This window comes from Pseudorca crassidens, chromosome 1 (assembly GCF_039906515.1).
Source record: "Pseudorca crassidens isolate mPseCra1 chromosome 1, mPseCra1.hap1, whole genome shotgun sequence".
Classification (NCBI taxonomy): Eukaryota; Metazoa; Chordata; class Mammalia; order Artiodactyla; family Delphinidae; genus Pseudorca; species Pseudorca crassidens.
The window spans coordinates 68,944,171-68,971,698 of record NC_090296.1 but is presented as its reverse complement, the minus strand read 5'-3'; the positions used below and the strand labels follow the sequence as shown (position 1 = coordinate 68,971,698).

Sequence of the window (27,528 nt, the reverse complement as noted above, 5' to 3'; positions counted from 1 at the left end):
TATGGTGCACAAGGCACTGAAGATGATAATAATCAGAAGAAAAGTTAAAACATGTAAGAAGTTGACAGTAGTATCTCATATAATCTTTACCAATAGTCCTATAATATTACTATTATATTTGCATATTAGATAACCATGGCCCTTTTACTCACAGGGTATCATTTACTTTAAAACCAATAAACATGGGCTTCCCTGGTGGCGCAGTGGTTGAGAGTCCGCCTGCCGATGCAGGGGACGAGGGTTTGTGCCCCGGTCCGGGAGGATCCCACATGCTGCGGAGCGGCTGGGCCCGTGAGCCGTGGCCGCTGAGCCTACGCGTCCGGAGCCTGTGCTCCGCAACAGGAGAGGCCACAACAGCGAGAGGCCCGCTTTCCGCCAAAAAAAAAAAAAAAAAAAAAAAAGAAACCAATAAACATGTTGTTACAAACATAATGTTAGTGAAGGGAGCACCTGGTAGGAAGAGCTGCCTGACCCAAACCTGGTGTTTCAGGTAAGACTTCCTGGAGGATACATATACCCAGTCATAAAAGATGAATAGAAGGTGGCCAGGCAAGTCAAAAGAGGATGGAGGTGCATACGAATAGCACAGGTTGTAAGACTAATAGGTATAAAGGGGCACTGGAAGTAAAACAGGATATTATAAACATTGGCAGAAATGAAAGAAGTTCCATACGTCCATATTCTAGAGTTGGGTAGGGTACGGAGTGGAATAGGGGGCCATGTGGCTGGAGAAATAAGCAGAAGGCAAATCACAGTTTCCTAAAGCATGTAGGAGGATTTATCCTTGCGCTATTGAAGGGTATTATACAGAGGAATGGCATGATCCAGTTTAGGCTTTAGAATTTACTAGGGTTGCATGATGGAAGAGAATGAATGAGAAGGGACAAGACTAGAGGCAATTAGGAAACCAATTAGGAAACTATTCCAATGATACAGGTGGGCAAGTATGGTGACCTGAACTAGAAAACAGTAAGAGATGCAGATATTTAGTAAAAGGTAATATCCATAGAACTTGCCAATTTATTACATTCATTCATTCATTTAACTTATATGTATTGTGTTTACTAGTTGTCAGGCTCTGTTCTAGGCAGTGGGAGTAAAGCATAAAGAAGAAGTAAATTGTACCTGCAAAGTGAAAAAATAAAAGAAAACACATCCCAGAAATGAGTAGACTTTAGGGGATTAAGTATTTAAAGGATGACATTAAAACGTATAATTAGGATTATTTTGCAGTCTTCGGTGGGCAAACTTAAATGATTTAGAGAGTTGAGATAACTATTAGGGTTTAAACCCTGCAACACTTTGTTTTAGTGATTGTATGACTACTGTTATAAGTGCATAAATATTTGAATTTTTTAAAAAATTTATTTCAAAATTTATACGGTGGCCATGATGTCAAATAAGAGATTTTAGTATTCTTTCCTTACCTATTAGTCACGGTAAGGTAAAGACACCAAGCATCTTTATGTTATAATATTTATTTTATAAAAAAACTCTAGGTCTTTAAATTGAGATAAAGCTACAATCACTCCTTCTATAGCAAGATAGTAAACATTTATATATTTATACCAAGACATATTTTTATGCAACTTAACTTATACTGTAGTATTAATGTGTCAAGTTTCTTCAATTTGCACTGCAATATTTGAAAAAATTGTTCTTAAGCAAAGTTTCTTTTTTTATGGCAATTTCAGATCTAAAGATAAGAGGATCCTTACCCATTGATTAGTACCTGCTTCAGAAACAGATCAGTTATGGAGTAAAGAAACTCCAATAAGAGTTTATTCAGTACACAGGGTTTGATTCATCATCTTTACTGCTAAAGCATTAAGGAAGAGATGCCTTTTATCCCCCTAAATGAAAGGGAAAAGTCAAACTCAAAATGTAAAGAAAATTATTTTATAGCTTTTGCTAAGAACCATACCTACTTAACCACTTCAGAAGAATTCCAATTTATAAGTTGTAAAATACCATCACATAAAACAATAAATGCAAGGAGATGATTTAACTTAAATTTCAGGAGTGTAGAAAGGGATCGAGTCAGGGAAGAGGCCCACAAAGGGTTTTCAGGTTTATGGTATTTCTTTAATTCTTCGGTGGGATGTTTGGTATAATAAACAGAGTTCTTTCCAGAGAAAAAGAATCAACAGGATGAAGATTATCTCTATCTCTATGTCTATCAATAGAGAAAGAGCACTGGCTCACACAATTATGGAGGCTAACAAGTCCCAGGATCAGCAAGCAGCAAACTGGGGAGCCAGTGACTTAGTTCTAATCCCAGTCTAAAGGCAGAAGTAGACCAATGTCCCGGCTCAAACGCAGTCAGGCAGACTGTCCTCCCTTGCTCTGCCTTTTTGTTCTAATCAGGCTTATGAGGGACTAGATGGGGTCCACCGACCCTGGGGAGAGCAACTGGCTTTACTTAGTCTATTGATTCAAATTTTAACCTCATCCAGAAACCACCTCACTGACACACCCAGAATAATGTTTAACCAAATATATGGGCACCCATGGCCCATTCAAACTGACATATAAAATTAACCATCATGGTTGGTTATACTGGTATTCACTGGTGTTCAGAATTAGCTCTTTGAACTATACATATATATGTGTGTGTATCTCTTTATACGTTTAATAAAAAAAGCTGAACTCAAAGATATTGTAACAAGTGACATTAGAACTTGTGTTATCAAATGTAGTAAAAGAATAAACACCTAAAATTGGGTTTTGAATAAATGGAGAAGAGATAAATCTCAAAACCACCAAGGTCATGAAAAACAGGGGGAGTATGAGAAACTGAGGCAGACCAGAGGAAACTGGAAGAAACGTTAACAACTAAATGCAATGTGATACTCCGGATTGGGTCCTGGAGCAGAAACAGGACATTAATGGGAAAACACTGCTAAGTTCAAATCCTTGACCAATGTTGATTTCTTAGTTTTGATAAATGTACCATGACAATGTAAGGTGATAACATTGGAGGAAAGTAAATCCGAGTGAGGTGAACTTTCTGTACTGTCTCTGTAACTTTTCTGTAATTCTGTAACTATTCAAAAAATAAAAAGTTTAGTTAAAAATCTATCATGCTTGACTACTGATTCACTTGCTAGGGTGGTATCATCTAAGGAGGCCAGTCTGATTTCAAAGTGGGAAAGATGCATTTGTGTTTGTCTCACTTGTTCTGCATGTTAAGTATTCCAGGAGACCAAAAATAGATTTCAGTCATTAGCGATAGCAAACCAAGACCTCTGCTCAGCACTAAATGTTTTGAAAGCATAAAACCAGCAAGAGTGGAGATTTACACATGAGATAATACTGAGGTTGCTGTTAAGCTTGAAGGACAAGATGAATCTATCTGGCTGGATATATAAACATTACACATTTGTTCTTGGGGAAAAGGTAGTATATTAAGGCTATAGAATTAAATATTTTTCATTAAAATTTTCAAAATAATTGTTATAACAACATGTCATAAGGTCTAGTGTGTCTTTTAACTTTGGAATTACCCAAACATTTTAACTCCTTGAAACCAAAATTAAATTTTTCCCTTCAAATTGAGATCCATTTATGAAGGCTTAAGTTGCCAAGCTAAGTATATCATGAACAAGTAGTTACAGAGTGACTACTATATGTCTGGCACTGAGCTAATTGTTATACATATTTTTGAAGAACTGTAACATATTGTCCCTGTTCTTTAGTATTATTAATATTGTTGGATACATAAGATAAATGCATATCAATACATTCATTTTAGCAAACTTGTGTCTTGCTCTATTGTTGCTTTTCATGCCCTGATTCCACAGGAGGTAATTTTTTACAGGTCATTTTTCAAAAATATACATGATTTTTTTTTTAAGCGTTCAAAACTCACACGGTGTAAGGTCTCATGTGGGGGCAACATAACATGTAACCAAATGAATTCAACTTAGACCTTTACCGATATGAACGTCAAAGTGTAAAGGTTGGAGCAAAACAATTTCAAACTATCCAACTTGAGTTTCAGAATGGTTATGCCTAGTCACTGTGAGGAAAGATGCTTCTGGATAGAGTGATCCATACCAGATCTTTATTGTTTCCTCATGTCCATCATTCCTAAATAATCTGATTGTGGATAACATAGTGAAACAAGGGGTAGTATTTGTTTTAATTTTGTTTTTTTCAGCATCACAGGATTACTATGTGGGGAAAAATTTTTTCTCTTCATCTTTTTTTTTAAACAGAGGACCAACTGCTTGTTCTCATTGAGAATTCTCCACACAGCTCTACATTATCACGTTCTCAGGATTAACAAGTTATAATGATCAGAACCTCAAAAAACTCCTGGGGAAAATAAAAACAGAATGAGACCCAGAGTTAGCTAGAAATTTTTCATTTTCTAGAAATCAAAATGCTGAAATTGCTTCATAACATGAAAAAAAAATGAATTCAGAGTTTGACTCAAATCCCAATTCTTGTATTAAAGTATATGTAGGAAAAGAGGTACTTGGTATATTTGTGTGTAGACTTCTTCTTGAAGTCAACACTGGTAACAGTATATAGATGTCTTAAAAATTCTTAGAAGTGGAGGTACAAATACATTCTGGTATAGTATTGCTCTTTTCAAATACATCTTTCTATTTTATTCCTCTATACTGGCAAAATGAATAGTCTATTGCCGTTGAAGACTTAAAACAGCTGCATTTCTAATTTTGGCAGATTACGAGGGATTTTTATATGGGTGGCATGTTAAAAGCAAATAAACGACATGCCAACCAGCAAAATGAGAGTGCTGGGCAGATGGTAGCACGGCTGAGTTACTGAATTGAAGTGCTATGTGCTACCAATCATGGAACATCAAAAAGGGATATTTGGCAGCTTTTCAAGTCAAGCCCAATCCTTTACCTCAAGCAAAAATAATTCAAGTCCACGAAGTCTTCAGATAGCCATTCAGTAGCCATTCTCCAACTGGCCTTTGTCAACACAGGCAGGCTTCAATGACTTTATTTCACGGATTTTGATGGTACATACAATTCTACCTTTCCTTCCTTCCTTTCCTCCTCTGGGCTCTCGTGTGTGTGTGTGTGCGCGCGCGTGCGTGTGTTGAGAGACAGAAAGAGAGACGGGGGGAGGGGGAGAGGAAGGAATATGAAAACAAAGTATATATTATGATTTCTCCTACTACTAAGGGGATTATCTTGGAAGAAGTCAAGAAGCATTTCAGTATGTCCTGTCATCATAGTGAAAAATAATCCATCCATGTAAGATCATGAGACAATCCTGATCAATATTAATCTTCACTGATCAATCTTGTTTAATACATTTTAAAAACTGCATTCAGAATGCTACTATGTAAATTTCCTGCAAACCCAGAGACATGATTTTCCAGAGAACAAACAGCTGGGCACTGTTTGGCCTTCAAAAGCAGGTTTTTCTCTGATTCAAGGCACCTTATGAAGTATGAGGCTAAGGTTATATAACTTTTTAAATAAAGATTTTAGAATTTACGTACTTAACTAAATGTCTTTTCTAACTTGCACAAGATCCACTGTTAACCCCTGATATTTTATTATATTTTGCATGTTTTTGTAAACCATTATAAATATACCTTGGAAAAATGTGAGATAAAACAAAGAAATGAACCCATTCATATATTGCACAAATAGTCTATATACTACACCATCATGCTGTATTATCCTTCCTGACCTATTTCTTTTCTACTATCTACTTTCCCTGTCTCCTTCCTTTCTAGGATGATTTTACAAGATCTGGATGTCTTACATAATGTGTTAGATACTTTACATTATTATCATAGTCAAGCCTTAGTCTGAAGGCACCCAAACACAAAACAGCTTTCCCAATGCCACACAGCTAATAAATGGGCTGCTGGGAATTGGACTCAGGCAGTTTCGTTCCAGGATCTGTGCTTTTAACTACTAGGGTATTCTGTGTAGCACACAGTGAAATGAGATAAAGAAATAAAGAAGTCCTGGGGAAAGTGAATATCATGCCAAATACAAAGGATTAGTATAGTGAAAGCAATGTAATACTGACTTGCACCATTATTAAAGGTGGCCCATGAATTCAGATTTGAGAGGTCAAGGCCAAAGCAAGAAGGAAAATTAAATGTCCTAAGAGTAATATTATTCATAAAATAGAGCTGTTTTGGGTACTAAAGTCTGAGGAATTTATCCAATAAGAAAGGGTGATATAGTAGATGATATAGTAGACAATGACTCCCATGAGATTTCAGTAATAAATATGCTACCAAAATTTTCAGTTGTGTTATTTATAACATCTCTCAGTATGTCATATCAAAGAACATTTCAGTTAAAAGCATTTTTGAAGTGTGTGTGTGTGTGTGTGTGTGTGTGTGTGTGTGTGTAAAGAATGTATTCCAGAGTTTTAGGAGTAAAATTTCATTTATCTAGCTGTTCTGTCCAATAGAATTTTTTTGATGGTCAAAATATTCTATATCAACATGGCAGCTATTAGCCAATGTGCCTATTAAACACTTGAAATGCAGTCATGTGACTAAGGAGTTAAATTTTAATTTTACATTAATTCTAGTTAATTGAAATTTAAATTGCCACACATAGTGGCTACCACACCGGACAGGGCACAGCCAGAGGCATGGTTGGACTGCACAGCCCTCAACCTATTCTCACGAATACAATTTCATATTTTCACAATAGATGGACAAAATAAAAACCCAAACACTTTTATTTTCTAGTTTGAGTCTACAGCACAAGAATTTCATGTTATTTAGCTCGGCAGAAAACTAACCATTTGTTCAAAGTTTCTGACTCGAAAAAAATCTGTATTACCTCTGTATAGAATTGAGACAAGGCAATACCTATTTATAAGATACTATTATTGCTTAAAATATTTTTTATATTATGGTCAGATTGTGTAACTCATCTATTTCAGTATCTCTGATGTGTCAAAATCTTCATTTTTGAGTTGGAGTGTGATTTTTGGAAATAAGCTCCAAATAATTCTGAGTCAAATCTGATAAATAAAATAGATTAATGACATTTTTGTGTGCTTTATAAACCAATTATAAAGACAAAATTAATGTAAAAAGGACAAGAACATCTTACTATGTTTCCTAGAAGGATTCTGAATATGCAAGTCCTCTGAGCTCTTGTTGTATCATTAAAATGCTAACATTGTAAGATTTATATACGTCAGACATTGAGTGTCCACCCTAAGAAGAATTATAAGGAATTTGGGGTTATACAGAGACCGGAACATAAAGAGAAAGATCCCCCTCTGTGTGGTTTTCATTACCCATGTGTTCTTTTCCTGTTTATCTGGATGACCTACAGTACTGTCCTCAATTACAGAAGTAGTAGATTAAAAGAGAAGAGACGGAAAAAGTATGATTTCTGGCTAGATATTCACTTGCCAGATGGTTAAGAACTAGACCTTAGGCTAATTCTGAGAGAGCAGAGGGGCTTGGTATGTCCTTCTCTGAAAACCACAGTACGTACACGGACAGAGATCTCTATAGAGATTTAGACTCCAGTTTGGAGCGGGTGACGCAGCTTCTCCTATAGATCTTTTGCCAGCTGACCCTTAGGCACTGACAGCTGTTCTGCTGGACGGGCAAAGCTACAGAGCTCCAATGTGAGGAGGGAAAAGAAGAGGGGGAGCGGCCGGAAAGGTTAGCCAGCATCTCAGGATATCACTGAATGCTGAAATAGAAAGGTCAGAGCCCGAGGCCAGCTCCAGGGTCACCTCTCTGAGCTGTAATGCCAGGTAGGAAACCCTGAGGCTCCAGATGAAGAAATGATGGCAAGTTGATGAAGGAAAGTGAGATTACTATTGAGGGGGAGCGCATCAAAAAGAAGTGATTACTAAACATGTTTTAGAAAGAAAGCAAGGATATTTGAAAGAAAAGAACAATGGGTGGGAAAGCTAACTCAAGCAAGAATGAATGGACTTCGGTGGCAGATGAGGTCACTTGGTCACAGTGATGAGCACAATCAAGGAGCTGTAAGAATTAAGATAGGAAAACAACTGGTATTTTATGAATTAGGTCTCATTGTACATGAGAAATGTTGTCAAAGACATTGCAATGTTTTGAAAGCAAACTAAATTTCTAAAAATAAATAATTTCCAAAAAATAGTTTTTAAGGATATGTAGAAGACAGCAAAAAAACAGAAAAAAAAGGATTAGTCAGATGATAATAATATTAATCTTACTAACAGATTAGGCCAAGGAGAATCAACAGTAAGCACTGAAATTCAATTCCTACAAAAGAACAGCAATTTTCAACATCATATACAGAGCACCTATTTAACTGTTCATTTGTTGGTTTGTTCATTTTGTTTACCTAAGTATTCATTCATTCACTGAACCAACAGATATTGATTACATGTCATATGTTAGGTCCTGAGGATTCAATACCAAAATAAACGGTTCCTGTTTCAAGTAAAGTGTAGTCCAGTGGGGTGGAGGTGGGGCATGAAAGTTGAGAACTTCACATTTGCCAGGCATCTTGTGAAAGGCGTTCTATTTATTCTCATGAAATCTATAACCCAACCCTATCTTGGAGATACTGTTATTGCTATTTGACAGGTGATAGATAAAGACTCTGGGGAATGAGGTGACTTGCAATACACTATATAAGAAATAAATGGCAGCTCTGGGGTTTAAACTGAAGTCTTTTGTTAGAAGTCCACTATTTATCAAATTGAAGTTATGAGGATATATGCCACAAAAGAAATGTGCATATTTCTGAATGAATATATGTAAAGCAGTTAGAACAGTGCCTAACACATCATAAATGCTATATGTCCTTATATCACTATCAGTAATGTTATCATTTTTTTCCTTAAAGAACAACATGGGGAAGAAAAATTAGTTATTCAAAATTATGTTAATCCTGGAGTTTGGGATTAATATATACACTTTACTATATATAAAATAGATAACCAACAAGGACCTACTATATAGCACAGGGAACTATACTCAATATTTCATAATAACCTAAAAGGGAAAAGAATCTGAAAAAAATAGATATATATGTATGTATAACTGAATCACTTTGCTGTACACCTGAAGGTAACATAACATTGAAAATCAACTGTACTTCAATAAAAAAATTAAGAGAAATACAATGTAGCAGAATGCAACATGTGCATAAAATTTTCAAATGAAATAAGATTCTTCAAAGAATATTTTTCCTTTAGGGTTTGTCTTATGTCCCATGTGACCTGGGAAGAATGTCTTCACTTTGCCTTGACACTTAAGGATAGTTAAGTTTCAAAAAAAAAAGACAGAGAAGCAATGCACTATTGTACTGTATCTCCTTGGAGAATCCACTCCACAAAAGGACAAATAATCGAGAAAACTATCAAAGTAAGGCGGGAGGGCTCCAAGGCCCCTTTTCCTACTTGTGATCATGGAGGTCACAAGTAGGAAATGGGCAATCTATGGAAACATTCCAACAGTCTGCTCTTTGCATTCACTTTTTAATGCAAATGGTTTAGAGTGGCACAATGAGACCAAAACCAGATTTATCTGAAAGATAAGAATGTAAAGAGAATTAATATTACTAATAAATGGAAATGCTAAAGACACAGTTAACATAAACCATATTTAGAAGAAAAGAGTAATGACCTATAATCTCACATTTAAGTTTTCCACTGTTAAAAAACCACCTGCACAGATAATTGCAACTAAAGGTGGATAGGAATTGGGACTACTCAGCCTGGCAGATTTAGATGTCTAAGAACAACTACAAAGAAATACAATTATCCAAGCAGTATTAGGGCTGGGGAGGTGCTTTCCATGATTAAATCTGCCTTCTTAAAAGCAAACAAACAAACTTATGTATACATAACGTACTCTTGGAGAAATAATAATGCAGTGATCTAATACATCACTCTTGAGGTTTTTCCCTTCCATCCATATTTCAGAGGGGGAAAAAAACACTGCTAGGCAATGTACTATATCTGAGAGAAATGGATATAACTGTCATAGCACCATATAAATCAATAATTTACACTTTCTATAAAATAAGGGAGGACTACCTGGAATTTCGTTACCATATATTTTTTCTGGCTTATAGTTTAGACAATGAATCTTACTAATAGAAAAACATGGTCATAAGAATACTTTAAATATAGTGACCCTAAGACACTATTTCAATTTTGATCAGAGCTGTGAAATTACATGATGGGATCCTATTTAAACAAGGACATGGTTACTTTATTATTTCATATTTTGTATCATAACTCTACAGAGAAGAGCCTCCAGAGTTTTCTTAATATGATCACAATTTGTATGTTTATGAAATTTTTTTATGAGGAAGAGGGAAATAATGGTTGTGTGATAAAAATCATGTCAATGGAACTTGTAGCTAGCTCATTGCTGGGTTTGTTGTTACAAATACCATCAGTGTTTCTTTGAAATATAAACTGTCTTACTATAGTAGGAATTCTTTGAACAGGTTCTCAAGAATTCCTGTTTACCGGTACAAGTTCAAAGGGCTAACTTGAAGCGGTGTGAAGAATTCAGTCACTTAGATTCAAGCTCTGGTTAGTAATACCCCTACTCACTGTAGGATGTGGGCAAGTTAAAATTTATATTCCATAGCTTTTTTTTTTTTTTTTACGGTATGCGGGCCTCTCACCGTTGTGGCCTCTCCCGTTGCAGAGCACAGGCTCCGGACCCGCAGGCTCAGCGGCCATGGCTCATGGGCCCAACCGCTCCGCAGCATGTGGGATCTTCACGGACCAGGACACGAACCCCTGTCCCCTGCATCGGCAGGCGGACTCTCAACCACTGCGCCACCAGGGAAGCCCTCCATAGCTTTTAAGATACCTGATTTCACTACCTCATGGCGTCATTGCAAAGGAAACATTACTTATGTAAACTGCTTCAAAAGCCTGTGCCACTATGTAAACAATGATTTATTGCTTCTTAACTCCTGCTTTTCCATGGTTTAGACATTGCCCTCTGTGAGAAAGAAGTGGCCTGTATAAAGAGAATGGATATATCATCTCACATCACTTGTCTATGGGCTTGACCTAGAGGAGTATTTCCAGTGTGAACTGCTGACCCAAGACCCCCCAGATAGAGGGGAAAAAAAAGTATTTTGTGATACAATGAATTTGGGAAGTGATATTGGAGAATTATGTTTCCTATTAGCATGCACCAGAGTTCTGAAGAGTCCAGCAGTAAATAATTCTTTCAACATTGCTTAACACAACATTTCTCAAAGTTATCTCAAAGTTATCAAAGACCAGGATTCCCTTTTGTGGTATATTTAACCACCATGAACATCATGGGTAAGGCCACTTAGAGTGTGAGGAGAGCAATCAAAACAGCTAACATCTATTGTGCAGCTGCTATGCACAGAAATTCTCCGAAGTGCTTTACATGCATTAATTTATTTTAATTTTTATAATAACCATACAATGTAGGTGCTATTGTTGTCCCCGTTTTATAGATGAGGAAACTGGATCGCTGAATGATTTAATGTCTTAGCAAAGATGTAAGTGGTGAAGCACAGAAAAAGGATATGAACCCAGATGATCTGGCCCTGGAAACTACTCAAGCCTTATGCATACCACTTTACTTGCAGGCTGAAGAAAACATGGAATCCATGTATTATTATCACTGTATGATACTTTCATCCAGTATAAGCTCCTTTTTAGATTAAAAAATAAACAAAACCCATGAATCCCAGAGGTTATGCAACTTATACAAAAGCACGAAGGAAATCAATGGTACTATATATCCTGATTATATATAATCAGTTATTCAGCCCTTCGGGGCAGTACCCAAACCACTTGGCAAACATGTTGAAGAATGTATAAGGGTAAGACTTGGGATGAAGGAAAGGAAATGAGATCACGCTTAGGTAGCTGTAGCCCTCCTTGGAGTTGCCTTCATTTTCTCATCTCCTTCATCAACTATATACAAATGGTTATGAGATCTCTTTAATTTCAGCTCTAAAATATCTCTTGATCTCTGTACCTCATTTCCAGCTCTTCTGTCACTGCCTGAGAATAGGTCCATACCCTTCTGCCTGGGCTATAGTACTAGCTTTCTAAGGAGGCTCCCATCTCTAGATAGTGGGGAACAAATAACCACATGGGGAAACAGCATTCTGCAAAAGTTATAAATAATACAGCATAATCTACTGTAAAAGATGACAAAAATTTCCCAGGAAAAAATGTGGGTTTTTACTATTAATAAAAGAAGGAAAGATCTAACACTTAGTTCTAAGACTTTAAAACCGTGATTTTATTTGAGAAATCCTTGTAGTCCTTGTCTATTTAATCACCTACAAGATTGATACATACACACATATAGACAATTAGAGCTCAAGTCCAAACAAAACAAAGCAAAAAAGGGTTGAGTCATATGAATGCAGTCCTGTTATTAATATGCTTTGCTATGGATGAATTACCATGCTTCAACAGAGATCCATCATGCAGAAGACTTCAGATAAATTCCATGAACTTTATTTACAGTTCAGTACCATACACTTGAACTTGACATTGGCTTTAGGAAAAGAAATTTCCATTTGCAGTGTTTTCCTACTTCATAACAATAGTAACAATGCTAACCCTTTGGTCAACAGACAAAGAAAGTTTGCCAGCCATGGGAGTATATATGATGGGAAACTTCCATGGAGTTGTTTTTTTTTTCCCTCCATAACCCAACCCACCCACCCATGAGCAATCTTTTCCTGGCTTACTGGTTCTAAAAGCATTAGCTCAACCATGCCATGTTTTCCGAAAAAAAAAAAAAAAAAGCAGGGATTGGTGGGGGAAGCCAGCGAATTAGCCAGGAACATTCTAGTTAGTACTAACATGATGAAAGGTCTCAGCAGAAAATGACATAAGCAAGAGAAAATTCTTGATGCTGTCTGAAGAGACAAGAGTGTTTAACATTCCTGAAAATTAATATTTTCCACGTTTTCTCACATGTTATTACTGTACTATGACAGAAAATGTTCCTTTTGGTGGAACATTGGTTAAACATGAGAAGACTCAGACTATGTGTACGTCAAACTACAGAATAAAATTTAATTTTTTTCTTAAACATCTTTATTAGACTATAATTGCTTTACAATGGTACGTTAGTTTCTGTTTTATAACAAAGTGAATCAGCTATATACATATACATATATCCCCAAATCTCCTCCCTCTTGTGTCTCCCTCCCACCCTCCCTATCCCACCTCTCTAGGTGGGCACAAAGCACCGAGCTGATCTCCCTGTGCTATGCGGCTGCTTCCCACTAGCTATCTATTTTACATTTGGTAGTATATGTTAGTCCATGTCACCCTCTCACTTCGTCCCAGCTTACCCTTCTCCCTCCCTGTGTCCTCAAGTCCATTCCCTACAACTGCATCTTTATTCCTGTCCTGCCCCTAGGTTCTTCAAAAAAATATATATATATTTTACATTCCATATATATGAGTTAGCGTACGGTATTTGTTTTTCTCTTTCTGACTTACTTCACTCACTATGACAGACTCTAGGTCCACCCACTTCACTACAAATGACTCAATTTCGTTTCCTTTCATGGCTGAGTAATATTCCATTGTATATATGAGCCACATCTTCTTTATCCATTCATCTATTGATGGACACTTAGGTTGCTTCCATGTCTTGGCTATTGTAAATAGAGCTGCAATGAACATTGTGGGAAATGACTCTTGTTGAATTATGGTTTTCTCAGGGTATATGCCCAGTAGTGGGATTGCTGGGTCCTATGGTAGTTCTATTTTTATTTTTATTTTATTTATTTATTTATTTATTTATTTGTGGTACATGGGCCTCTCACTGTTGTGGCTTCTCCTGTTGTGGAGCACAGGCTCCAGATGCGCAGGCTCAGTGGCCATGGCTCATGGACCAAGCCGCTCCATGGCATATGGGATCTTCCCGGACTGGGGCACAAACCCGTGTCCCCTGCATCGGCAGGCGGACTCTCAACCACTGTGCTACCACGGAAGCCCTATTTTTATTTTTTAAAGGAACCTCCATATTGTTCTCCATAGTGGCTGTATCAATTTACATTCCCACCAGCAGTGCAAGAGGGTTTCCTCTTCTCCACACCCCCTCCAGCATTTATTGTTTGTAGATTTTATGATGATGGCCATTCTGATTGGTGTGAGGTGATACCTCATTGTAGTTTTGATTAGCGTTTCTCTAATGATTAGTGATGTTGAGCATCCTTTCATGTGTTTGTTGGCAATCTGTGTATCTTCTTTGGAGAAATGTCTATTTAGGTCTTCTGCCCAGTTTTGGATTGGGTTGCTTGTTTTTTTGATATTGAGCTGCATGAGCTGCTTGTTAATTTTGGAGATTAATCCTTTGTCAGATGCTTCATTCGCAAATATTTTCTCCCATTCTGAGGGTTGTCTTTTCATCTTGTTTATGGTTTCCTTTGCTGTGCAAAAGCTTTGAAGTTTCATTAGGTCCCATTTGTTTTTTTTTGTTTTTATTTCTCTTCCTCTAGGAGGTGGGTCAAAAAGGATCTTGCTATGATATATGTCACAGAGTGTTCTGCCTATGTTTTCCTCTAAGGGTTTGATAGTGTCTGGCCTTACATTCAGGTCTTTAATCCATTTTGAGTTTCTTTTGTGTATGGTATTAGGAAGTGTTCTAATTTCATTCTTTTACATGTAGCTGTCCAGTTTTCTCAGCACCACTTATTGAAGAGGCTGTCTTTTCTCCATTGTATATTCTTGCCTTTGTTATCAAAGATAAGGTGACCATATGTGTGTGGGTTTATCTCTGGGCTTTCTATACTGTTCCATTGATCTATATTTCTGTTTTTGTGCCAGTACCATACTGTCTTTATTATTGTGGCTTTGTAGTATAGTCTGAAGTCCAGGAGCCTGATTCCTCCAGCTCCGTTTTTCTTTCTCAATATTGCTTTGGCTATTTGGGGTCTTTTGTGTTTCCATACAGCTGTGCAAATTTTTGTTCTAGTTCTGTGAAAACTGCCATTGGTAGTTTGATAGGGATTGCACTGAATCTGTAGATTGCTTTGGGTAGAATAGTCATTTTCACAATGTTGATTCTTCCAATCCAAGAACATGGTATATCTCTCCATCTGTTTGTGTCATCTTTAATTTCTTTCATTAGTGTCTTATAGTTTTTGTATACAGATCTTTTGTCTCGGTAGGTAGGTTTTTTGTAGGTATTTTATTCTTTTCGTTGCAATAGTAAATGAGAGTGTTTCCTTAATTTCTCTTTCAGATTTTTCATCATTAGTGTATAGGAATGCAAGAGATTTCTGTGCATTAATTTTGTATCCTGCTACTTTACCAAATTCACTGATTAGCTCTAGTAGTTTTCTGGCAGCGTCTTTAGGATTCTCTGTGTATAGTATCATGTTGTCTGCAAACAGTGACAGCTTTACTTCTTCTTTTCCAATTTGGATTCATTTCCTTTTCTTCTCTGATTGCTGTGGCTAAAACTTCCAAAACTATGTTGAATAATGGTGGTGAGAGTGGCCAACCTTGTCTTGTTCCTGATTTAAGTGGAAATTTTTTCACTTTTTCACTACTGAGAACAAAGTTGCCTGTGGGTTTGTCATATATGGCCTTATTATGTTGAGGTAAGTTCCCTCTATGCCTGCTTTCTGGAGGGTTTTTACCATAAATGGGTGTTGAATTTTGTCAAAAGCTTTTTCTGCATCTATTGAGATGATCATATGGTTTTTCTCCTTCAATTTGTTAATATTATGTATCACATTCTTGATTTGCATATATTGAAGAATCCTTGCATTCCTGGGATAAACCCCACTTGATCATGGTATATGATCCTTTTTATATGCTGTTGGATTCTGTTGGCTAGTATTTTGTGGAGGATTTTTGCATCTATGTTCATCAGTGATATTGGCCTGTAGTTTTCTTTCTTTGTGACATCCTTGTCTGGTTTTGGTATCAAGGTGATGGTGGCCTCATAGAAGGAATTTGGGAGTGTTCCTCCCTCTGCTATATTTTGGAAGAGTTTGAGAAGGATAGGTGTTAGCTCTTCTCTAAATGTTTGATAAAATTCGCCTGTGAAGCCATCTGGTCCTGGGCTTTTGTTTGTTGGAAGATTTTTAATCACAGTTTCAATTTCAATGCTTGTGATTGGTCTGTTTAGATTTTCTATTTCTTCCTGGTTCAGTCTCGGAAGGTCGTGCTTTTCTAAGAATTTGTCCATTTCTTCCAGGTTGTCCATTTTATTGGCATATAGTTGCTTGTAGTAATCTCTCATGATCCTTTGTATTTCTGCAGCGTCAGTTGTTACTTCTCCTTTTTCATTTCTAAGTCTATTGATTTGAGTCTTCTCCCTTTTTTTCTTGATGAGTCTGGCTAGTGGTTTATCTATTTTGTTTATCTTCTCAAAGAAACAGCTTTTAGTTTTATGGATCTTTGCTATTGTTTCCTTCATTTCTTCTTCATTTATTTCTGATCTGATTTTATGATTTCTTTGCTTCTGCTAACTTTGGGGGTTTTTTTGTTATTCTTTCTCTAATTGCTTGAGGTGCAAGGTTAGGTTGTTTATTTGAGATGTTTCCTGCTTCTTAAGGTGGGCTTGTATTGCTATAAACTTCCCCCTTAGAACTGCTTTTGCTGCATCCCATAGGTTTTGGGTCGTTGTGTCTCCATTGTCATTTATTTCTAGGTATTTTTTTATTTCCTCTTTGATTTCTTCAGTGATCACTTCATTATTAAGTAGTGTATTGTTTAGCCTCCATGTGTTTGTACTTTTTACAGATCTTTTCCTGTAATTGATATCTAGTCTCATGGCGTTGTGGTTGGAAAAGATACTTGATATGATTTCAATTTTGTTAAATTTACCAAGGCTTGATTTGTGAGCCAAGATATGATCTACCCTGGAGAATGTTCCAGGAGCACTAGAGAAGAATGTGTATTCTGTTGTTCGGGGATGGAATGTTCTATAAATATCAATTAAGTCCATCTTGTTTAATGTATCAGTTAAAGCTTGTGTTTCCTTATTTAGTTTTAGTTTGGATGATCTGTCCACTGTTGAAAGTGGGGTGTTAAAGTCCCCTACTATGATTGTGTTACTGTCGATTTCCCCATTTATGGCTGTTAGCATTTGCCTTATATATTAAGGTGCTCCTATGTTGGGTGCATAAATATTTACAATTATTATATCTTCTTCTTGGATCGATCCCTTGATCATTCTGTAGTGTCCTTCTTTGTCTCTTGTAATAGTCTTTATTTTAAAGTCGATTTTGTCTGATATGAGAATTGCTACTCCAGCTTTCTTTTGGTTTCCATTTGCATGGAATATCTTTTTCCATCCCCTCACTTTCAGTCTGTATGTGTCCCTAGGTCTGAAGTGGGTCTATTGTAGACAGCATATATACAGGTCTTGTTTCTGTATCCATTCAGCCAATCTATGTCTTTGGGTTGGAGCATTTAATCCATTTACATTTAAGGTAGCTATCAATATGTATGTTCCTATTACCATTTTCTTAATTGTTTTGGGTTTGTTATTGTAGGTCTTTTCCTTCTCTTGTGTTTCCTGCCTAGAGAAGTTCCTTTAGCATTTGTTGTAAAGCTGCTTTGGTGGTGCGGAGCTTTTGCTTGTCTGTAAGGTTTTTAATTTCTCCATCGAATCTGAGTGAGATCCTTGCTGGGTAGAGTAATCTTGGTTGTAGGTTTTCCCCTTTCATCACTTTAAATATGTTCTGCCAGTCCCTTCTGGCTTGCAGAGTTTCTGCTGAAAGATCAGCTGTTAACCTTATGGGGATTCTGTTGTATGTTACTTGTTGTTTTTCCCTTGTTGCTTTTAATATTTTTTCTTTGTATTTAATTTTTGATAGTTTGATTAATATGTGTCTTGGCGTGTTTCTCTTTGGATTTATCCCGTATGGGACTCTCTGCACTTCCTGGACTTGATTACCTATTTCCTTTCCCATATTAGGGAAGTTTTCAACTATAATCTCTTCAAATTTTTTCTCGGTCCCTTTCTTTCGCTTCTTCTTCTGGGACCCGTATAATTCGAATGTTGGTGTGTTTAATATTGTCCGAGAGGTCTCTGAGACTGTCCTCAATTCTTTTCATTCTTTTTCCTTTATACTGCTCTGCAGTAGTAATTTCCACTATTTTATCTTTCAGGTCACTTATCCGTCCTTCTGCCTCAGTTATTCTGCTATTGATTCCTATTGATGTTTGTTTGCTCTTTAGTTCTTCTAGGTCCTTGTTAAACGTTTCTTTTATTTTCTCCATTCTATTTCCAAGATTTTGGATCATCTTTAGTAGCATTACTCTGACTTGTTTTTCAGGTAGACTGCCTATTTCCTCTTCATTTGTTTGTTCTCGTGGGTTTTTACCTTGCTCTTTCATCTGCTGTGTGTTTCTCTGTCTTCTCGCTTTGCTTAACTTACTGTGTTTGGGGTCTCCTTTTCGCAGGCTGCAGGTTTGCAGTTCCCATTTTTTTTTGGTGTCTGCTCCCAGTGGGTAAGGTTGGTTCAGTGGGTTGTGTAGGCTTCCTGGTGGAGGGGACTGGTGTCTGTCTTCTGGAGGATGAGACTGGATCTTGTCTTTCTGGTGGGCAGGATGGCATCTGGTGATGTGTTTTGGTGTGTCTGTGGCCTTATTATGATTTTAGGCAGCCTCTCTGCTAATGGGTGCGGTTGTGTTCCTGTCTTGCTAGTTTTTTTGCCATACGGTGTCAAGCACTGTAACTTGCTGGTCATTGAGTGGAGCTGGGTCTTACCAGCTGGAGATCTCTGGGAGAGCTTGTGCCATTTAATATTACGTGGAGCCGGGAGGTCTTTGATGGACCAATGTCCTGAACTCAACTCTCCCACCTCAGAGGCACAGGTCTGACACCCGCCCAGAGCACCAACACCCTGTTAGCCACACAGCTGTCCGGGCACCGTGTGAGAATTTGGGGATCGGGACAGAATTGTGTGGGTTAGCATGGGGTCGCCACCTGCCCGCTCCCAGAGGAGGCTGGACCAGACACCGCTGGCTTCCGCAAAAGCACCTCTCTCATGTGCAGCTTCCTGAGAATGTGAGCACTCCTCCAATGAGAGCAAGAGGTGATGAGGCACCTGCTGTGTTCTCCAAATTTAATTTTTAATGAGGAAAAATAGAAAATATGGAGAAATGAATTTTAACAGTAAAATATTTATAGTCTGTAGGAGGAAAATTTCCAGAGCATGTTTATGTTCTGGAGCTGGTCAAAAGGCCACAGAGCGGATGTTCAGTGTCTTGCTCCTCTACCCCGCTTATCTGCTGCATTTTGAATGAAGCTGGTCCTTAACCACACCTCCAGGAAATGGCACATTTCTCTGGCTAATCATAGAATCCATTCTCTTCAGGGACTGGTTCAGGAATGAGTATGCTTATGAGCTCCTTTGCACGATGTCCTGAAGTGTCTTAGTAGTTATCATTTGTCTTGCCTCACATTATAATACGATACAATCCTGCCCATATCACAGGCACTAATTTCTTGTCAGGGCTGGGTAAATGCACACCAAGGAGACTTGAATTTCAGTTTAGTTTTGAGTCTGTATCTAAAAACAATATTTTTACAACAAATCAGTATTTTTACAAAATTTAGTATACATGATAATTTCTAATGTGATAGCCAATAGTCACTTAAGCAACCCACATATGTTTACTCAGAACCTCATGTCTATGGTAACAAAAGGATGGGGGGAGAAGAAGATTGAGAAACAACAGTAAAGCCAAGTGAAAGACATATCTGCCTTGAGCCATGTCGGCAAGGGACCGTGTGTCTAGCAGTCATGTGTGGCTCAGGAACAGGAATGGCAAAAATGGATGTTAAAGTAATTCAGATTACAGACAGGTATAGCAGGGCCTGCTAAGGTATAAGAGAATAACCAAGTAGTCGAGAGTGCATCAAAGTGATGTAAGACATGAATATAGTGGGCCATGTGCTGTGGGCAAAGAAGAAAAGGAAAAATATAGTCCAAAAATGGTAGGGAGTTAGTGATTAAAAGCTAAAGTGAAAAAGACAGGGAATGGGTGTGTGCATTTGGTGGCGATTGACAAGATGGAGGAGGGGTGCCGCTCAAGTGAAGATCTCAGAGCGGGGGCCACACCTTATTGGTGAGGTCAGGTCTGTAGTTACACTGAAGGTGACTGACAACAACCAGCAAAGGTAAGTGCTGTGAGGGGGAAACAGGGTTGTAATATGGAGGACTGGGAGGTTTTAAGGAAAATTTTTTTTTTTTTTTTTTTTTTTTTTGCGGTACGCAGGCCTCTCACCACCGCGGCCTCTCCCGTTGCGGAGCAAAGGCTCTGGACGCGCAAGCTCAGCGGCCATGGCTCACGGGCCCAGCCACTCCGCGGCATGTGGGATCTTCCCGGACCGGGGCACAAACCCGCAGCCCCCGCATCAGCAGGCGGACTCCCAACCACTGCGCCACCAGGGAAGCCCCAGGAAAAACATTTTTACCATGTATTGAGAAAATCACAATGCTGAGTGTTAGAGTGGTAGGAGAATACCAAAGAAGTTAAAGGTGAATGCTAGAGATCTAAACGTAATTGAATGTGTGTGTGTATATATATGAATAATTTAAGGTGAAGTGCAACTATGTGGAGTGTGAAAAGGGTTCAAAGGTTCAAGCTTCAAAATTGGAATCAGGCTGTTATAAAATGGCTCCTTTTAATTAGCAACCAGATAGCTACTGACAGAGTAGGAGAGGCTTTCCTGAGCCAGGTGCTGCGACAGCAGGTGAGGAAAAGCGCTGCCTTTAAATGCCCCCTCAGCACTGTGGCCAGGGACACAGGAGAGGCAGGACACAGAAAATAAAGGGTGGATGGCAAAAGAAGTGGAGTGTAGGCACAATGAGGTTCTGGGCTTGCAAAGACGGAAAGGAAAAGCAGAACGCTGATCCTTGTGCCCAGGGGCCCTCCAGAGGGCTGCATCATGTCAACGTGGGGCAGAGCAGGTCTGGCTCACGGAGGGCGTGGGAATAACATGCAAACGGGCAGTACCTCTTCCCCACCTCAAGAACACTCACACACAGCTTGCATTCGATCTGTCTGGTACTACTCTGAAGGGCTTGATAACAAAAGTAAAATGAAAAGAAAAATAAATAATTTCGAAATGCAATCTTGAAAATATTCATATATTTCTGGACACGGCCACAGTGAAAAGACTCATAAAGCACATTCTTCGCGAAGCCGTCTTGCTATGAGTCTAATATGAATCATGGTGAGAATAGATCTGGTGTATGATGTCCTTGAATAATTTATTTCAGGCAGCCCCTAGTGTTCAGAAACAGGAAACTTAAAGAACAACATGTCTAGGCACTAGTTTTGTGTGGCCAGGCTCGGTGAGCCAATGTCAAGAGAGCCAGAGAAAAGTAAAAAGGAGAACTCAAAGCAAGTGATTTCTACCCCCACCCCCCAAATTTAAAAAATGAAAACTTTTCCTTTTTTGGTTTGTTTAGCAACGGGCAAACTTATAAACAACAGGAAAATTATTACTCTTATCTAGCTAAACCAAGTTGTTTTATAGGATCTATCTACCCAATGAAAGTGGGGCAATCCCAGGACCTGTCGCAATGATAGATCAATACAGACAACATGAATTGGACTGAATCAAAACAAAGACCAAGTGAATTATAATCAGTGCATCCAAGTACTGGGCTCTGGAACTTGAGGAAATGAAGCCTAGAATCATTTTTAAAGCGAATGAATTTCCTTTAGTCAAAGGGATAGCAAGCAAAGAAGGGAGAAAGAGCAATGTAATCTGTGTTTCTCAATAATGACTCAATTTTAACAAAAATAAACAATAAAAATCTGTACCTCTTCAGAATATTGCACTGATCATTGTTGTTAGGATCCCTGCTACAGGTGTTCTCTGGCATTTTTTTAAAAAGTTTAATTTTTTTTCTGTATCGACAGGCACAGTCTGATTACTAACTTCTAAATCCTAAACAAGAAATATAAATCTGGGCAGAGGGAAACGCAGCCATTTCTCACGGAGTGAGTTAGATAAAGTCACACAGCATAGCCTGACCTGCTGTAACTCCTGAGCTCTGTTTTCCACCTTGGTCTTGGCTAGTTGTTAATGGATTTCTGACTCGACTAAAGCAATCGTTCCCTAGCCCTTGGCTTCCAGACACTCAGTACATTTGGGGCCCTGACATCTGTCTTAGCTTCACCATTGGTGAGTTTGTTTTTGTTGGCTTTTACTGCTCTTCCAGATGATCTAAGGTAATGCATGAAGGTATTCATGTGTGTTGTTGGAAGCCTGGGGAGGGCGTGAAGTTGGGAGAAGTGACTGGGACAGGACTGGCTAGGGAAACAGCCAATTCAAGGGAAACCTTTTGCTTTTTTCAAAATAATTTTGAAAGTTCATATAGACAGAGCCCTAAAATTTCCTCACGGGGCCGGGTTTGATGTACGCTTTCTATGCTGCCTTAAAAACGTATGGCCAAGAATTCTCCAGATACAAATTATTTATCTACGGATAGAGGGAAAAAGTATACTACCTGACAAGACAACTTCAATAAGATCGCCTTCCTGGATATCGCTAGCCGTTTTCACCAGCTGAAGGATGTTTTCAGAGGTAGGGTCGTGGCGGAAAAGCAGGATCTTATCGTACATTCCATAGAAACCACATTCAGGGAACTGTAAATACAAATACCACAACAGGTTACATGTCAAAATCTTCCTAAATTTAATCAAAACCAAATAAACAAATGTCAGGGCACCAACACAAACTAATTAGAAAAGTTCAAAATATCTAGAATATCAAAAAATAAAAATGAATGGCCAAATTGATATTGACATGACTCCAAAGCAGGAGGAAAGAAATCACATATCATAAGGGCAATAATGACAAAATGATCTTCTAATTAGAGAGCAAGAAAACAACAGAATCTGAGATAAGATTCAAAGAAAGTCCTGGCAGTAATGAGGCAGTTAAGAAATACAACAGGTGGTAAGAACTGTGCATTTTCACATGATTTATAGCAATTCAATTACATTAAAATGGGAGTTTGTTACAATTCCATTACAAATATTGTTGCAATTTATTTGCAAAAAAAAAAAAAAAAAACCGTCAGTCCATTTTGGCATATTCAAAAATAAGAGATGACTCAATAAATCTAAACATGTTCTGTGTGTGGGCAGAGGTGTTATCTAGATTCTTTGATTCAGGAAAGCACCAGAGGAGACAACCCAACTCTCCCTTTTGTTGCTGCCCATACATTGCATTTAGTTTTCATGCAATCTAGGTTAAATAGACAAGTACAATAGCTAGAAGTCAATTCGTTTTAAGTATACATAGTTTATATTCTCCTCACAGGGATAAATCCAAGAGTTTATTACTCAAGACTATCTCCCAATAGCAGGCATATAATGAAAGCTAAATGAATGATATTTTCTAATGAGAAACCTAAAAAATTCTGATATTAACAATAACTATTAGAATATCAACAATTAATATTATTCCTTTCATTTCCTCTCTTCCTTCTAATGCAAGAAAGTACTCTAAATTCAAACCATAGTCCTGGTTGTTGAATTCCATCTTAAAAGTAGAATTATTTGATCAAAGGGTAGGAACATCCTTAAGAATCTTAAAGCCAACTTCAAACTTATCACAAACCACAATCTCAGGAACAGTGTAAGCAAAGATCCGTCTGTATTAGCATTGAATATTTTTATTAAAACAAACAACTTAGGCTAATAGGTATGTGAAAAGGGCTCTTTTCTTGTATATGATATTTTCACATAATTAGCAGTTGTTATTTCTTTTATAAATTGATATTTGCCATGTGTGGAAAAAGGTCATAAGTCAAGGAGAGAAAATTGTCTTGTTCCTGAAACTTGTGATATTTCTGACACGTATGTCAATAAAGGTTGACTTTTAAGGAGCTACTGTCATGAAGAAATGTCCAGAATATGAGATCTTCTGAAGATAAATACAATATATGATGCATTCTTCCTTATTTTTCTTATTAATAAAACTAGGGGCTACAATCATGTAAGACGTTTTGTGTGAATTAAAAATAAGTAAGTATATACAGAACATCCTCTTGCTCTTAAGAGTCTGTTGACAACCAGGCTTAAAACTACTTCTGCATATCACTTAGTAAAGTTGGCTTCTGTAAAATAAAATGTAACAGCTGAAATGATGTCACTGTTCCACCGCGCTAATTAAAACAAAAATAATAGTTCCTTTTTTTTGGTAATTTCTCCAATAATATTATTAGAGTGCAAGGAAAGGGAGAAACTAAAATACCATTTTCTAAACTACAGCAACAAATAGTTCATGTACTATTTTAAAAATCAACCTCATCTGATGTGTAATTTACAATAAATAAAATGGATATAAGTCTATGAGTTTTGACTCTTGCCCCGGCACGCATGAAACCAAAATCACAACCAAGCCATGAAACATTTTCATCAACCCCCCCAAGTTTTATTGTACCCCCTGCAGTTGATGCTACCCACAATCTTGACTCAACACAGTTTTATTTTGTCAGCAAAGATTAGTTAGCCAGCTATAGAATTTCATACAAATGAAATCATACAACATGCACTATGTACTATTTTTTTGGCTGGCTTCTTTTGCTCATTATGTTTTTGAGACTCATTTACACATAAGGTATTTGAGATTCACCTGTTTTTATTATGTTATTACCATTTCATTATGTGGATCTAGGATAACTGCTTATCTGTGCACCCACAGATGGACATTCGTATTTTCCCCCCCATTTGTGGCTATTACAAATAATAAATCTATGAACATTTATGTATGAGTGTTTCGATGGGTATATGGTTTTCATTTCTTATGAGTAAATATCTAGGCAAAGAATTTCTGGGGCATATAAATATATGTTTGAGTATATAATTACCTTAACGTCAGTAACACATTATACTTATTACTAGAGCTTTATACTAAGCCTGAATTCAGTTAGTGTAAGCTCTCCATCTTTTTCCTTTTCAAGATTGCTTTGGATATTATAGGTCTTCTGAATTTCCATACACATTTTAGAATCACTTTGTCAATTTCTACAAAATAAATCTGCTGTGATTTTTCAATGATACTACATTGAAACATAGATCAACTTGGGTAGATCTATATTTTAACAATGTGGAGACTTCTATTTTGTTATGAACAAGATGGCATATCGCCCTATTTATTAGGTTCCTTTAGATTGCTCTCAAAAATGTTTTGTAGTTTTCAGTGTACATGTCTTAGATATATTTGCTAGATTTATCTCTAAGTTTTTATATTTTTATGCTATTATAAATGGCTGATTAAAGTACAATAAACATACAGTAAAATTTGCCCTTTTTAGTGTGCAGTTCTGAAAGTTTTGAAAGATGTATACCATAACCACATGCCGTATATGTAGTATACACAACACAGCCAAGATACAGAACAGCTCCAGTCCCTATAGTTTGGTCTTTTCAAGAATGTGATATAAATGGTATCATACAGTACATACATAATTTTGAATCTGACTTTACTTAGTGCAGTGAAGCTGATATTTGTCCATGCTGTTGCATACATCATTAATCTACTCCTTTTCACTGCTGAGGATTGTTCCATTGTGTGTATGGATGGACCACAGTGTATCTAGTCCTCAGTTAGTGGAGGGGCATTTAAGTTAGTTCCAGTTTTTGACTATTACAAATAAAGGTGCTATAAACGTTCACTTAGAGGTTTTTGCCTGAACATAGTAAGTTTTTATTTTTCTGGGGCATATGGAAGTATCTGAATAACCTCATAAGGAACTGCCAAACTGTTTTCAAAGTGGCCATACAATTTTGCATTCTCACCAGCAACGCATGAGAGTTCCTGTTGCTCTGCATCTCTGACAGCGCTTGGCAATGTTGGGTTGTTAAATTTTAGACATTCTAATAGGTGTATAATGGTATCTCATAGTCTTAATTTACTTTTCCCTAGTGACTAATGATATTGAGCATCATTTCTTGTACTTATTTAACACATACACACACACAGACCCACCTGCTCAATTCATTTGCCCATTTTAAAAGTTGAGTTATTTTCTTATTGTGGAGTTCTGATAGCTCTTTATATATTCTAGATAAAAGCGGTTCACCAGATACGTGTTTCACAGATATTTTCTTCCAGTCTGTGGCTTGTCTTTTCATCCCCTTAACATTATTTTCTTAAGTTTTTAATTTCTATGAAACCCAATTTATCAAAATTTCTTCATGGGTCATGGTTTTGGTTTAATATTTAATAAATATTTGTATAACCTAAGGTAACAGGTTTTTTCTTATGTTTTATTCCACAAATTTTATTGTTTGGGGTTTTACATTTGGGTCTATGATCCACTCTGAGGTAATTTTTTAATAAAGTAAGAAATATGGATTGAGGTTCATTTTTTGCATATTCTGGAAGACCTGTATAAAATTGGTATGAATTCTTCCTTAAATGTTTGGTAGAATTCTCTAGCAAAGCCATCTGAGCCTGGAATTATCTTTTTTTTGGAAGGATTAAAATTATATATTCAATTTTCTTAATAGATATATCACTACTTAGATTTCAATTTCCTCTAAGTGAGCTTTGGTATTTTGAATCTTTCAAGGAACCAATTCATTTCATCCAAGTTGCTGAACTTACAGGCAAAAAGTTTTTTCATATTATTCCTTTGTCACCCTTTAATGTCTGTAGTGATGTCTATTATTTTCTTGTATTTGTAATTTGTGTCCTCTCTCTTTTTTGCTTGACTGGTCTGGCCATTGGTCTATATATCTTTTTTTATGTCATTCTGTTTGATTACTATAATATATTTTGAAATCAGGAAGTGTCATGCCTCCAGCTTTATTTTTCTTGCTCATAATTGCTTGGGCTATTTGGGGGTCTTTTGTGATTCCATATGAATTTTAGGATTGTTTTTTCTACTTCTGTAAAAAATGCCTTGGGATTTTGATAGGGATTGCATTGAATCTGTGGGTTGCTTGGGGTAGTATGGACATTTTAACAATATTAATTCTCCCAATACATGATCATGTGATGTTTTCTATTTATTTGCCTTTGCTTAAATTTCTTTCAGAGATCTTTTAGTGTACAAGTCTTTCATCTCATATTTTCATGTAACCATGAAAGTTCTTTTCTGCTAAGTCCATCACCTCTATCATTTCTGAACTGTTTCTATTAGCTCTTTTAATCCTGGTTATGGGTCACATTTTCCTGCCTTTTTTTTTTTTTTTTTTTTTTATTTATTTATTTATTTTTTTTTGCGGTGTGCGGGCCTCTCACTGTTGTGGCCTCTCCCGTTGCAGAGCACAAGCTCCGGACGCGCAGGCTCAGTGGCCATGGCTCACGGGCCTAGCCGCTCCGCGGCATGTGGGATCTTCCCAGACCGGGGCACAAACCCGTGTCCCCTGCATCGGCAGGCGGACTCTCAACCACTGCGCCACCAGGGAAGCCCTTCCTGCTTTTTTATACCTGTGTTTTTTAAATTAGATGCCAGATTTTATGAATTAATGTGAGCAGTTGTACGTTGTTGTCTTCCTTTAAAGAACACTGATATTTGTTTTGGCAAAACATTAAGGTACTTGCAGACTGGCTTTATCTTT

At 37.2% G+C, this 27,528-nt stretch overlaps 1 protein-coding gene across 2 annotated transcripts in view; it reads right to left on the bottom strand.

Annotated features, from left to right (window-relative positions):
* The window catches only part of PRKD1 (protein kinase D1), a 333,945-nt gene that overhangs the window by 138,905 nt on the left and 167,512 nt on the right, over positions 1–27,528 (bottom strand). For both annotated transcript variants that reach the window (XM_067738790.1, XM_067738781.1), the window contains exon 2: positions 22,458–22,596. In XM_067738790.1, the coding sequence (XP_067594891.1) occupies positions 22,458–22,596 (139 nt within the window). The remainder of the gene's footprint in view (positions 1–22,457; positions 22,597–27,528) is intronic.